At 40.3% G+C, this 12343-nt stretch overlaps 1 protein-coding gene across 3 annotated transcripts in view; it reads right to left on the bottom strand.

Moving 5' to 3' along the window:
• HIF1A (hypoxia inducible factor 1 subunit alpha) overlaps window positions 1-7509 on the bottom strand; it is a gene marked incomplete at its 5' end in the record, with an annotated part of 49258 nt that extends 41749 nt beyond the window's left edge. For all 3 annotated transcript variants that reach the window (XM_080707302.1, XM_080707301.1, XM_080707303.1), the window contains one exon: window positions 7475-7509. In XM_080707302.1, the coding sequence (XP_080563428.1) occupies window positions 7475-7509 (35 nt within the window). The remainder of the gene's footprint in view (window positions 1-7474) is intronic.
• Between the last annotated feature and the right edge of the window lie 4834 nt (window positions 7510-12343).

Here is a 12343-nt window from a genome sequence, read left to right as displayed (position 1 = left end):
CTACCTCCGTGCTACACTCCCACACCTATTTTTACATTTTTATTTGGAAACAGGGTTTCCTAAGCCAGCACGCAGCTGGCTTCGAACCTGCGCGATCCTCCTGTCTCTGCCTCCCAAGCGCGGGGATTACAAGCGTGCGCCACCACGCCCGGCGTCACACACTTTTTAAATTCAGTGTTTTGAATATATAGAATTAAAAGTCTCTTTAACATACCATAGAGAACGTACTAAGTTACTTTCAAGGCTGAGTATATGTTACGCAACTATATTTATTAATAAAATATATTCTCTAGCCTGGTGCTAATAGTGAAAATATCAAAAGGTGACAAATAATTAAAATTGATGACTTAAGGCAGGTCTCATAAAGCAGAAGGGTTCCCAAATAGTAGAAAAATTCCAAAGAAAGGTAGACCTAAGACATAGGACAAAAAAAGACCTTTTTAAATCAAAAAGTTTAAAACCTTTAAAATTTTTATCTACATTCTATTTGCTCATTCAATTATTCATTTGTTTCATTTGTTCGTTCAAATACTAAGAGCTCACTTCACAAAAGAGATACAAATGACCAATAGATACATGAAAAAAATGTTCAACATCATTAGCAATCAGGGAGATGCAAATCAAAACTACACTGAGATCTCATCTAATTCCAGAGTGGCAAGCATAAAGAAGTCAAATAACAACAAATGCTGGCGAGGATGTAGGGAAAGAGGAACTCTTCTACACTATTGGTGGGAGTGCAAACTAGTTCAGCCACTATGGAGATCACTGTGGAAATTTCTAAGGAAACTGGGAATGGATCCGCCATTCAATCAGGCTATACCACTACTGGGTATCTTTCCAAAGTGGTCGAAATCAGAGAGCTACAGTAACATATGCATACCCATGTTCATAGCAACACAATTCACAATAGCTAAAATATAGAACCAACCTAGGCATCCATCACCACATGAATGGATTACAAAATTATGGGAAATACACACAATGGAATTCTACCCAGCAATAAAGAAAGAACAAAATCACGTCATTCTTAAGAAGATTAATTATCCATAAATGAATCCTTAAAAACACGATCACCTCAACACATCCATTAGGATGGCTTCTACCAAAAATAAATCAAAATAAAACAAACATACAAAAAAAAATCCCTACATATCCAAAAAATTCATATTGGAGAGGAGATGAAGAATAGAGACTCATGTGTCCTATTGGTGGGAATGTAGAATGGTATAACTACTTCACAAAATCAAAAATTGAGTGGATGCATAATCAAGCAATCTCACTTCCAACAACATCAACATATAAAAAAAAACCCTGAAAACAGGACCCTGAAGTATTCTATACCCATGCTCACAGCAGCACAACAGTCAAGAGGCAAAAGAAACTCAAGTATTCACTGATGATAAAATGTTTTATGCAAAGCCGGGTGTGGTGGCACACGCATGTAATCCCAGCATTTGGGAGGCTGAGACAGGAGGATCACGGTTCACGAACAGCCTCAGCTACTTAGTGAGGCCCTTTGCAATTCAGTGAGACTCGGTTTCAAAATAAAGAATAAAAATAAGGCAGGGGCTGTAGCTCGGAGGTCGAATGCCCATGGGTTCCATCCCCAGACCCGCAAAAAAAAAAAAAAAAAAAGTTTTATGCATACAATGGAGTATAATTCAGTCTTAAAAAGAGAAAAAAATTCTCACCCATACCACAACAAGAGATTAACCTTGAGGACACCATCCTAGTGAAGCAAGCCAGTCACACACTCACACACACACACACACACACACACACACACACACACACCATCCTAGTGAAGCAAGCCAGTCACACACTCACACACACACACACACACACACTCTCTCTCTCTCTCTCTCTCTCTCTCTCTCTCTCTATATATATATATATATATATATATATATATATAACCTTACTAATATGAGGTATCTAGAATAGTCAAATTTGCAGAAACAAAGTAGAATGGTGGCTGCCAGGAACTAGAAAGAGAAAAATAGGAATTATTCAATGGGTAAAGTTTCAGTTTTACAAGATGAAAAAGTGCTAGAAACTGGTGACACACAACCTAAATATATTTAGCACCAACTATATGCCTAAAACTGGTTAAGATGGAAAATTTTACACTGATGTTTTTTTTTTTAACCACAATTTAAATACAGACACACTAGCTTAAAAGCTATAGGTGAGGGGAAAGTCAATGAGTAATTATTTAATTTTTGCTTTTATAAATTTTGAATTTTATACACAGCTTTTTTCCAAAAGGATTGTCTAGCAAACAGACCCTAGCTTATTTTTATTGCAAAAAACAAACCTTTTTTTTTTTTTTGGTGGTCCTGGGGGTGGAACCCAGAGGCTTTCTACCTCCGGGCTATACTCCCAGGCCTTTTTTTTATATTTTATTTGGAAACAGGGCCTCACTAAGTTGCTGAAAGCCTCACTAAATAGCTGAGGCTGACTTCAAACCTGTGCGATCCTCCTGTCTCAGCCTCCCAAGTGCAGGGATTACAAGCGTGTGCCACTATGCCTGGCTTGAAAAACAAACCTTAATATAAAAATGTATATAAACTTATTGAGGCTTCAAAAGAGAAATTCTTTAAAATTCTAAAACCTAGTTAAACATTCTCCCTAAACTTTTACCAAAAATACTGAATAACAAGAAAATGGGACTGTCTTAATTTCATATACTTTTTCTAACTCTCCAGAATCAAGTAGAAAATACAACCAGCAGCAGAAGGCTGGGATAAGCACACATGCGCGCATGCACACCTGCACGCCCACCCACCCACCCACTGCAAATGAATACCTAGTCCCAAAGTGAAAAAAAAAGAGCATTGGACTCATAAATCACAATCAATTTTTTGATAAGAATCTAATCCAAAACCAGACATGATGGCACAGGTTTGTAATCCCAGTAGTTGGGCGTCTGAGACAGGAGAATTGCAGGTTCCCACACAGCCTCAGCAACTTTGAGGCCCTCTGCAACTTACTGAGATCCTGTTTCAAAATAAAGAATAAAATAAGGCTGGAGGGTGGGGCAAGCACAGAGGTAGAATGGCCTTAGTTTCCAATTCCCAGTAACACCCCCCGCAAAAAAGGAATCTAATTCAACTAATCTATCATTTCATCATCTATCTTCTCCTGGTTGAGAAAAAGATATGTTAACAATCTTATTTAAGAAAAAGTATTTCAAGTATCCAATTTATTAATATTTATAAACAAACACAGTATATTAAAAATTATGCCAGACATGGTGGTGCATGCCTTGTTAACTCCAGTACTTGGGAAGCAGAGACAGGAGGGTCACAGATTCCAGGCCAGCCTCAGCAACTTAGCAAGACCCTTTTTCAAAACAAAACTAACAAACAAAAACAATTGGACTCCTGGGTTCAACCATTCAATCCCCATTATTACACACAAAATACACACACACACACACACACACACACACACACAGGCATCCATGAACAAGCAAAGTACTTTAATCTTTAACATCCACACATGGAAATAGTTTCTTACTTTGTGCATATAAAGATTTATGAGTAAAAAAAAGAAGAGACTACATCTTTAGCCTCCTACACACCATTCTTATCACTGCCAATTTCAATGTTGTGAGGTTTTATGACCCAGATTTTCTCCTAAAAGTTTATAGTCTTAAGATTTATATTTAGGTCTATTATCTATTTTGAGTTAATATCTGTATATGGGATTAGGTAAGGGTCCAATTTTATTCTTTTCCATGTAATTATTATTTTTTAACAATATTTAGTTAAAAGATTAATATTTCCACCACCAAATGTTCGTGGAAACCTTGTCAAAAATAACTTGACAATATAGGGAAGAATTTAGCTCTAGGCTTTTATTTAACTCCAATGGTTTATATATCTGCCTTTAGAATAGTACTACACTGTTTCAATTATTGTAGCTTTATATGGTTTGAAATCAGAAAATATATATCTTCTAGCTTTGTTCTTTTTCAAGATCGTTTTGGGTACCTAGAGTCCATATTCCATATTAGGATAGATTTTTTTCTGAAAAATAAATATATAAATATATGATAGTTTCACCTAAAAATAGAAAAAAAATATTCTCTGGTAAGAAAGAAAGCAAAAAGAAATATTGAAATGTTATCTTTAAGTCATCAAAAGCTTGGTATCAGACAAATGAAACTGTTATGTGAGATTATCATTTTTAATTTTAGATAAATTGCCATAATACTAGATGTCAACTACTAAGCCAAGCATGGGAGGGAGGGATAGGGAGAGAATGGGGTGGGGATTGGGTGGGGGCTGACTGGGCAATGTGTGCATGTGTGTCTACAAAAGTATGTATCCTACTATGATGTATGAATACAGTGCACCAATAAAAAAAAAAAAAACAATGCAATATAATCACAAAATCTAAACTTGAGTCCAGACGCCATTAAAGCTAAAAAGAAAATGGAAATTAACAGGTAGAAAAGATCTGACCTTCTCTAAACTTCATAAAGTTTTGAAGTAGACCTCAGAAGTTAATTACACTTTAAAATAGCCTGAAATACCAATACAGATAGCATACAAATTGAGCCACAAAAATCAAACCAAATACACAAGCTTGAGGTCTTGTTTTTGAGATGGAAGTCATTGGCCTTAACTCTGGAAAAATTTATAAGCAAAGTTTTTCTACCACACAAGTGCTTCACTGACAATATTTTATCACCATGTCATTGTTAATACTTGTAAAAATTGTCTAAACTTTGGCATCAGGACAATAAAATGTTTTAAGTTCACTGCCAGTTCTAACACTGCAATGCCTCACACATACCTTACTGAAATGAACAACATGACTAGTATGTGTGTTTGACCCTAGAGTCCAGAGTAAATTCAAAGCAACTCACCTGAGGAAGAAACACTGAGGTGAGAAATTGTGAAAAGGGGGCCTAGAGTAGATCCGATGCTCAAGGAAAATAAGTGATGCTAGATGCCAACATGGTCCAGAGATATACTGCTTTATCAGAAAAGTGTCCCCTTTTCAAGCTCTGACCCAAAGATAGTCTTTCATTTGTAAGAGCCACAGGAAAGGCTGATGAAGACAGAGAGAAGAGAAACTAAGATATTTAAAAGGATTTGCAAAGAGGAGTGTCACAAAATCTGAAACAGAACTTTGATAGCATCTATTTCAAGTGCACAAAGTGCTATCAAGATCTCTAATCTAGACATTGACTTATTAAGTGCCTTAAAGGAATTATCTCGTTTAACTGCAAAGATGGTTACTATAATCATCATTTCAAAAGGAGAGAATATGTTCCGGAAGAAAAAAGTAACATGTCCAAGCTTAGAAGTGAACAGGCTGGGATGCTCAATTTGAAGGTGTCTGTCTCCATATCCTATCCTTTAAGACACAAGAGACACTACTGTTCAAACAAGTGGAAAAATCAAAGCAAAACTCTGACATGAGAAAAGTTCATTAAGAAATGAAAATGCGTCTTGACTTTTAATGGACAAAGTTAAAGAAGGAAATTAAGAAATGTCTATTACTGGAGATTTTACTTTAATGATCCAATAACTATTTGCTTTGGAAAACTCTGAGGGAGTTGGCTTGAAGCCTGAAACGGAACAATGAACCTCTTGACATTCCTTTGAAATAAAAAAAATCTATAAGCACATGCTATTAAATATGTGCAGTCCCAACGACTAAGGAACCAACATGAAATGCCCTATGTTAAGTCTATTATGTATTTTCCATTCTGATTTATTCCAATACTTCAAGTTTGAGGAGTTTCTCATAGGCTTTTTTTTTTTTTTTTAAGACAAACTTGTTTCCCCCATACCAACTTTGGGAGCTTGTTTAAAATGATAAAAAAAAAAAAAAATTCTAAGAAGAAAGTCCCCTCCCCTTAATCTCAATTATCTTAAAAAACAAAAAACAAACACATCTTTGATAAATAGCACCCAAAGGTTGCTGAGTAACCAACACTTTTTTGAAGTTACATTAAAAACCTTTACAAAATGTAATCTCATCCAACATTGCTAAGTTTTCAAGTGAGAAATTTTTAAATAACAGATGGAACTGAGGAAAATCTGAAAAACTTATTCATAATTAGGGCTAAATCACATTAGCTAATTCATTCGTTTTAAATCTGCTTTTAATATTCTTAACTGATGACAAAGAAAAAATGAATATAATACTGCATGTAATAAGGAAATGTATAAACTAATGTGTTGTATTAAGTATAATTCAGGATATAAAGACAGAAAACTGGCACTACACAGAGGTAATCTGCTTTGGGTTTACAATAGCAGCCTCACAATTTCATCAAAAAGCATTGTAATCACTTCTGCAAAATTAATTGCAATTCTGGTAATTCCTGGAATTAAGTAAGTCTAGACCTGTTTGTTCACTTTTTAAATTTCTAACAAACTGCACAACCTTCTACTGAATAAGGACCTACAAAACAGCAAGAATATAAACATGTTTATCTTCTGCTGACTGATAAGGGAAATTAATCTCTCCCAGAAGAGTGGAAGGACTTAACAGTAAAGCCAGTCTGCTAACCACAACTCTCACTATAAATCTTCAATTCCTTAAGATGATTTCCTCAAGGTTAAAATACCGAAATAGACAAAATTGTGAGTGAGAAATGGGGGGTCGCTACTAATACTACTAAGCTGATTCACAATTCTTAATCCTTCTATAAATTGCTCTTTAGACTCAAACTTAATGCAGTTCTAACAAAACGATTCTTTACTCCGGGCATATTATCTTGAAGGTATACACTTCAATTTCAGGAACTACTGTACTTCATTTGCAGTAATCACATCCTTCCCTCCTCATCTCATTAAAACTGTTCGCCTAAGTTTAACCAGCCGTTACATTTTCGCTCAGACATTTTCACGAATGAATGAGGCACACGCATTCAGGTATTACGTCGGGGCTCTCCTGACAGGTGATACAAGTATCCAATGGTGAAGTGGTTTAAAATGTTGCCATTTTCCCCCAAAACCCCTGCCCGTGACTCCGAGCCTGGCCAAGTTCTTCGAGGCGATCAAAACCAAAACGAAACAAAACCTGCACGTGCAAACTAAAAAGTTGAGCATCCCGGGCCCGGGCGGCGGGTCCCCGGGGCACAAAGGCGAGGAGCGGCGGGTCCGCGGGCTCGGGCCCCGAGGACGCGCGGGAAGGGGCGGAGGCTCCGGTGCAGCGGCGGCGCCGGCCGAGCGCGCCTCGCCCCCTCCGGGCCCGGGGCTGGGCAGGGCCCCGGAGCGGGCCGGGCGAGGCCGGGGGGAGGCGGGCCGGGAAGGCCGAGCGGCGCAGCCCCCGGCCCGGGAGCACTTCGCAGGCATCTCCCGCCCCCCACGACAAGATGGCGACGTGGACAGCGGGGGAGCCGGCCCGCCAGGCTGGGGAGGGGAGGGGAGCCGCGGCGGAGACAAAAAGGCCCTCGGGCCGCGCGGGCGGGCGGGCAGGGCGCCGCCGCCGAGGGGCTTACTTTTTCTTGTCGTTCGCGCCTCCCGCGCCCTCCATGGCGGCTCGGTCCCCGCGAAGCCTCCCGGCCGGCGCCCCGGGCTCGCGCGGCCTAAGCGCCGGCTCCCTCCCTCCGACGCCGAGAGAAAGCGGAGCGGGTCCGGAGGCGGGTGCGCGGCGGAGCCCCTCGCGAGAGCCGCGGGTCGGGTCGGGTCGGGTCCGCTGCTCGGCCGCTCCGCCGCCGCTCGGCTGCTCAGGCCCTGCGGCCGCTCTGCCCGGGACCGCGGCGAGGACGGTGCTCGCGTCCCCTCCGACGCGGCGGCTCTGCGCTCTGAGGAGCCCGGGCAGCGGCAGGGGGCGGGCGAGGGCGGAGGCGCGCTCGGGCGCGCGCGGAGGGAGGAGGGCGCGGGGCGCGCGCCCGCCGCTCCGCCCCGCGCGCGCGCCCGCCCGCCCGCCGGCCCGCCTCACCTGAGGCGGAGGCGGGTTTTCCGAGGCCCAATGGCGAGCGTCGCGGGCGGCCAGGCCCCACCCCAGCCCACGTTGCCCTCAGCCAATCAGGAGGCGGTCAGCTGAGGCACAGCTGGGACGCGCTGCCGCGCTCACGTGCTGGTCTGTGTGCGGCTGGGGAGGAGAGAAAAAGGGTTAGGGGTGCGGCTGAGCGCGGGTTTGGGGACTCTGCGCTTTCTCCCAAGGAAAGCGCTGCCTGGCTTGGGGAGGCGCTACTGAGAAGGGATTCAGTTGCCAAGTCCCAAGTCTGCATCACATTTTCCTGCTTTCGAGTCTGTAATATTAGCCTTCCGCTCTCTTTCTCTTCGGCGGCGGTGCTGGAGGGGATTGGCTGCACAGCTCTGAGTTCCCCATTGTGGGGGTGGGGGCAGCAGACTTTGCGCGGTGGCAGCAAGCCCCTTGGTGTTACAGCGGAGTCGTTCCTTTCTAAGCTTACCCAAACGCGACCCAGGGTCACCGCCATGTAACACCGGGGACTTTCCATAACCATCCAGTTTTACTGTGCCGAAGTTCGATTCCTGAGCAAATGCAAATAAAAAAAATGAAACAAATTCCTCTTGCTGTAAACCTCTTAAGGGAAGTAAAGTTGCAGAGAAATCTTAAAACCTGAAACTATCTTAAGCACTTACAAATAGGAATGCATGGTTTTAAGAACTGAGAGCATAAATCTGATTTTACATGAAAGAGTAGGGAAAATATTTTTTTAACATGAAAGAGTAGGGAAATATTTGCTTTCTTGCCGCTTTTAAAAGAACCAAAGGTAATCTTAAATGGATTCAGAAAGAAGAAAGACTATCAGTTAGTTTGAGATTCGCTGCTCTAAATTCACTATATAGATTGGAAGAGGAAGGACCCAGTGGGGAGACTGCCCAACCAGAGTTAACTTTGATAGGGCGGTGGGAAGTCTTGTTGTTTGCTAACATGACTTCACAAGCTGAATAACACTTAATCACCTTTTATCTTTAGCAGCATAAATTTTAGGCCTGTTAAAATATTTTGAGTTCAACAAAGGAGCACTCCGTATATAACTCCACATGACCCTAGATTATTTTATTTTGCATTTTTAGTTTGCTAGTAAATTGTTACAATCTAACCTTGAGTTGTATATTAATGAAAAGGGCCACCTGTGATAGGTTTAAATTACATTTGCATGTAAAAACAATAATCTATATAGCATAGCATTAAACTCTGATACCACCACTATTGGTGTACATATTGCGGTTAAAATAACTGGTTACTATACTGGTAAAGATACAATTGCAGATTAACTTTAATGGTATTTTTGTGTTTCAGAACGATGACACTAGATTTTAGGTGTTCTCCAAAAGAACCATGGGAAGTATCTGAAAAGAGGAAAGGACCAAAAGCAATTGCTTATATTTTCTTAACCGTGGAAACAGTTCATGAATTGTGAACCACTTAGTGTACAATTCTGAAAATTCAGTGTTCAGAACAGTGGCCTCCAGATTTAAGAGCAAGCTTGAATACAAGCTGTGATGCTAGCACATCATTTAATCTTACTGTGCCTCCGTTTACTCATTTGTAAGATGGGAAATAGCACTTATGCCACAGAATTTGGAATGATTAAATGTGATGATACATGCAAAGCACTAGGAACCATGTGTGGCAGCACATAGGAAGCAATCAGTAGATGTTGGTGGGTGGTCTTTTTTCTGTTATTCTTATCATTATCTCTAAATTTGTGCCTCTGCTAGCAATAATTACTTGGGCTTTTACTACAGTTTAGTCAGCCATTTATTTTGTTTTTGAAACAGGATCTTGCTAGGTTGCTCAAAGCCTCTCTAAGTTGCTGAGCTGGTCTTCACCCTGGGATACCCCTGTTTCCGTATCCCAAGTACTGGGATTACAGACATGGGCCACCCCGTCTGGCTAATTTAGTGTTTTAACTACTCAAGAATGTCAATTCTGTTAGTATAAATGTACATATAGCCTTGATATTTTCTATTTAAATGCACATATATTCTTGATATTTTTCACACTGGAACTGACCAGAGTGCTCCCACCCTTATATATGAGGATATTTGCAGAGATCTTCAATCATTTCCCTTCTCATAATACTTACAAGCAATTCTCTCTGGCCAGTGATTATAGTTATGACATATAATGTTTGACATCAAAAGATGAGTGTATTATAATAGTAAAAAATCATTTGAAAATGTTTTGGTTATTTCAAAGAGTTGATATAGAATGCTTCAATAAAGAAAATATATTTACTTTTTTTTTTTTTTTTTTGCAGTACTGGGAATGGAATCCAGGGGCATTCTACCTCGGAGCTGTACCCCCAGCCCTATTTTTTTATTCTTTTTTTTTAAACAGGGTCTTACTGAGTTGCAAAGGACCTCACTAAGTAGCTGAGGCTGTCGTGAATAGCAATCCTTCTGTCTCAGTATCCCAAATGCTGGGATTACAAGCATGCACCACCACAGCTGGCTCACAAAAGGATAATTTTTAAATATTAATTGAGCCAGGTTTAGTGGTGCATGCTTGTAATCCCAGCATTTGGGAGGCTGAGACAGGAGGATTGCAGTTCTCAGACAGCCTCAGCTACTTAGTGAAGCCCTCGACAACTTAATGAGACCCTGTTTCAAAATAAAAGAATAAAAAATAGGGCTGGGAGTATAGCTCGGAGGTAGAATGCCCCTGGGTTTCATCCCAGTACTGCAAAAACAAAAACAAAAACAATAAAATATTCATTGAATGTTTTCAACATTCAATTTCCTTTCCAAAGTATTTAAATGTGTATAAATGTGTTGTTTTATGTTTATGTATGCCTGATATACACACAGACATTGACCTGGAAAGCAGTGATATTCAGCAACTCATTTTTACATAATTACAAAGGAGCCAATTGTAGTCCCTAATTCAAGCCATCTTTTAAATAACAGAATCCTACCAAGCAAAATCTCCTATTGGATGAAATTTTAAATCACTCGCTTCACAACTACCAATTAACAGAGCATGTAGGTTACTACTAGATATCTTGAACAGTCTGAGTCGATCAACTTTAATCTTTGTTAGCGTCCAAGGTTCATTCCAACTCACTTTGTAGAACTTTCTACATAAAAGATTTTTTTGCAAATGACTCCACTGACTCCAAACCCATGTTTGGTAAGAAGATGGACAATGATTCAGAAGGAGGTAAGGTAAAACTTCAGCTTTGAAGTACTACTGAAAAGTATGAAGCATTGAGTCTTATATTAGCAAACCACATCAGATGCACACAATTTAAATTATATCAAACTACATGAGAAGACCTAGTGTTTACTCAGTGATTCTTGCCTTGTTTTTACCTTTAATTATTTTTTCTTTTCTTTTACCTTTCCTAACATGAACAACAACTAAAAAGTATACCATTTGACAGTAAAGTGCTTACCAAAAAAGTAGGTATTCAAATCTTTTTTTTCCAAGAATCAAAAGAAAATAAACATGTATATTTGTCTGAGTACATTGAGAAGATGAATAGACTGAAAACTGGTCACTAGCACTTTTCAGTTATGAAAAACATTTTTAGCATGATTTGCAAAAGAATGCCAAGAGATTTTCAGTTTCCTGTTCCACGTGTATAAAGCTTGGAAATTGTCATTCCCATCCTCACAACAAGAAAGAAAAGAAGTAAACAAACTGAAAATCTACAACTCTTCTTAGGCCCATCAGAGAACTGAAGTCATGGGGAAACCGTTGCCCTGACATTGAAGAGACAGACATGTAGCTATAGAGAAACACAGCTCACCAGAGGGTCATGGTTCATCAGGAACAGATGTCTTCATCACAGCTGGAGCCAATAGTGATGTAAAGAAACACTTTAAACTGTAACTGAAGAACTGCTGGAGACTCCCTATAGACAAACTAGAGAATTAAAAACCCCAAATACAGCCAGCCTGAAAGCCCTCAACACTCCCCCCCCTTCTTCTCCCTCTCCCTCTCCCTCTCCCTCTCCCTCTCTCCCTCTCTCCCTCTCCCTCTCTCCCTCTTCTCTCTCTCTCCCTCCCTTCCTGTCTCTCTCTGTATAATATATATATATATATATATATATATATATATATATATATATTTTTTTTTTTTCCCCTGAGTTTACCTCTAGGAATCATACCAGATTCTCACTATGAAGATTTGAAAATAGCCAGGTGTAGTGATGCACACCTATAATCCCAGTATTTGGGAGGCTGAGACAATAGAATTGCAGGTTTGAGGTCCATCTCAGACTCAGTGAGACTCTGTTTCAAATTAAAGAATAAAAAATATAGCTGGAAGTATGGATTGGAGGTCAAATGCCCCTGGTTCCACCCCAGCACTGCAAGAAAAATAAATAAAGGTAGAATGCTCCAGAGAGAGAGAGAGAGAGAGAGAGAGAGAGAGAGAGAGAGAG

The sequence above is a fragment of the Muscardinus avellanarius genome, assembly GCF_963383645.1.
Source record: "Muscardinus avellanarius genome assembly, chromosome: 12".
NCBI classification, from domain to species: Eukaryota; Metazoa; Chordata; class Mammalia; order Rodentia; family Gliridae; genus Muscardinus; species Muscardinus avellanarius.
The sequence above is the reverse complement of the archived record's forward strand: the minus strand, read 5'-3'. Positions and strand labels throughout refer to the sequence as shown.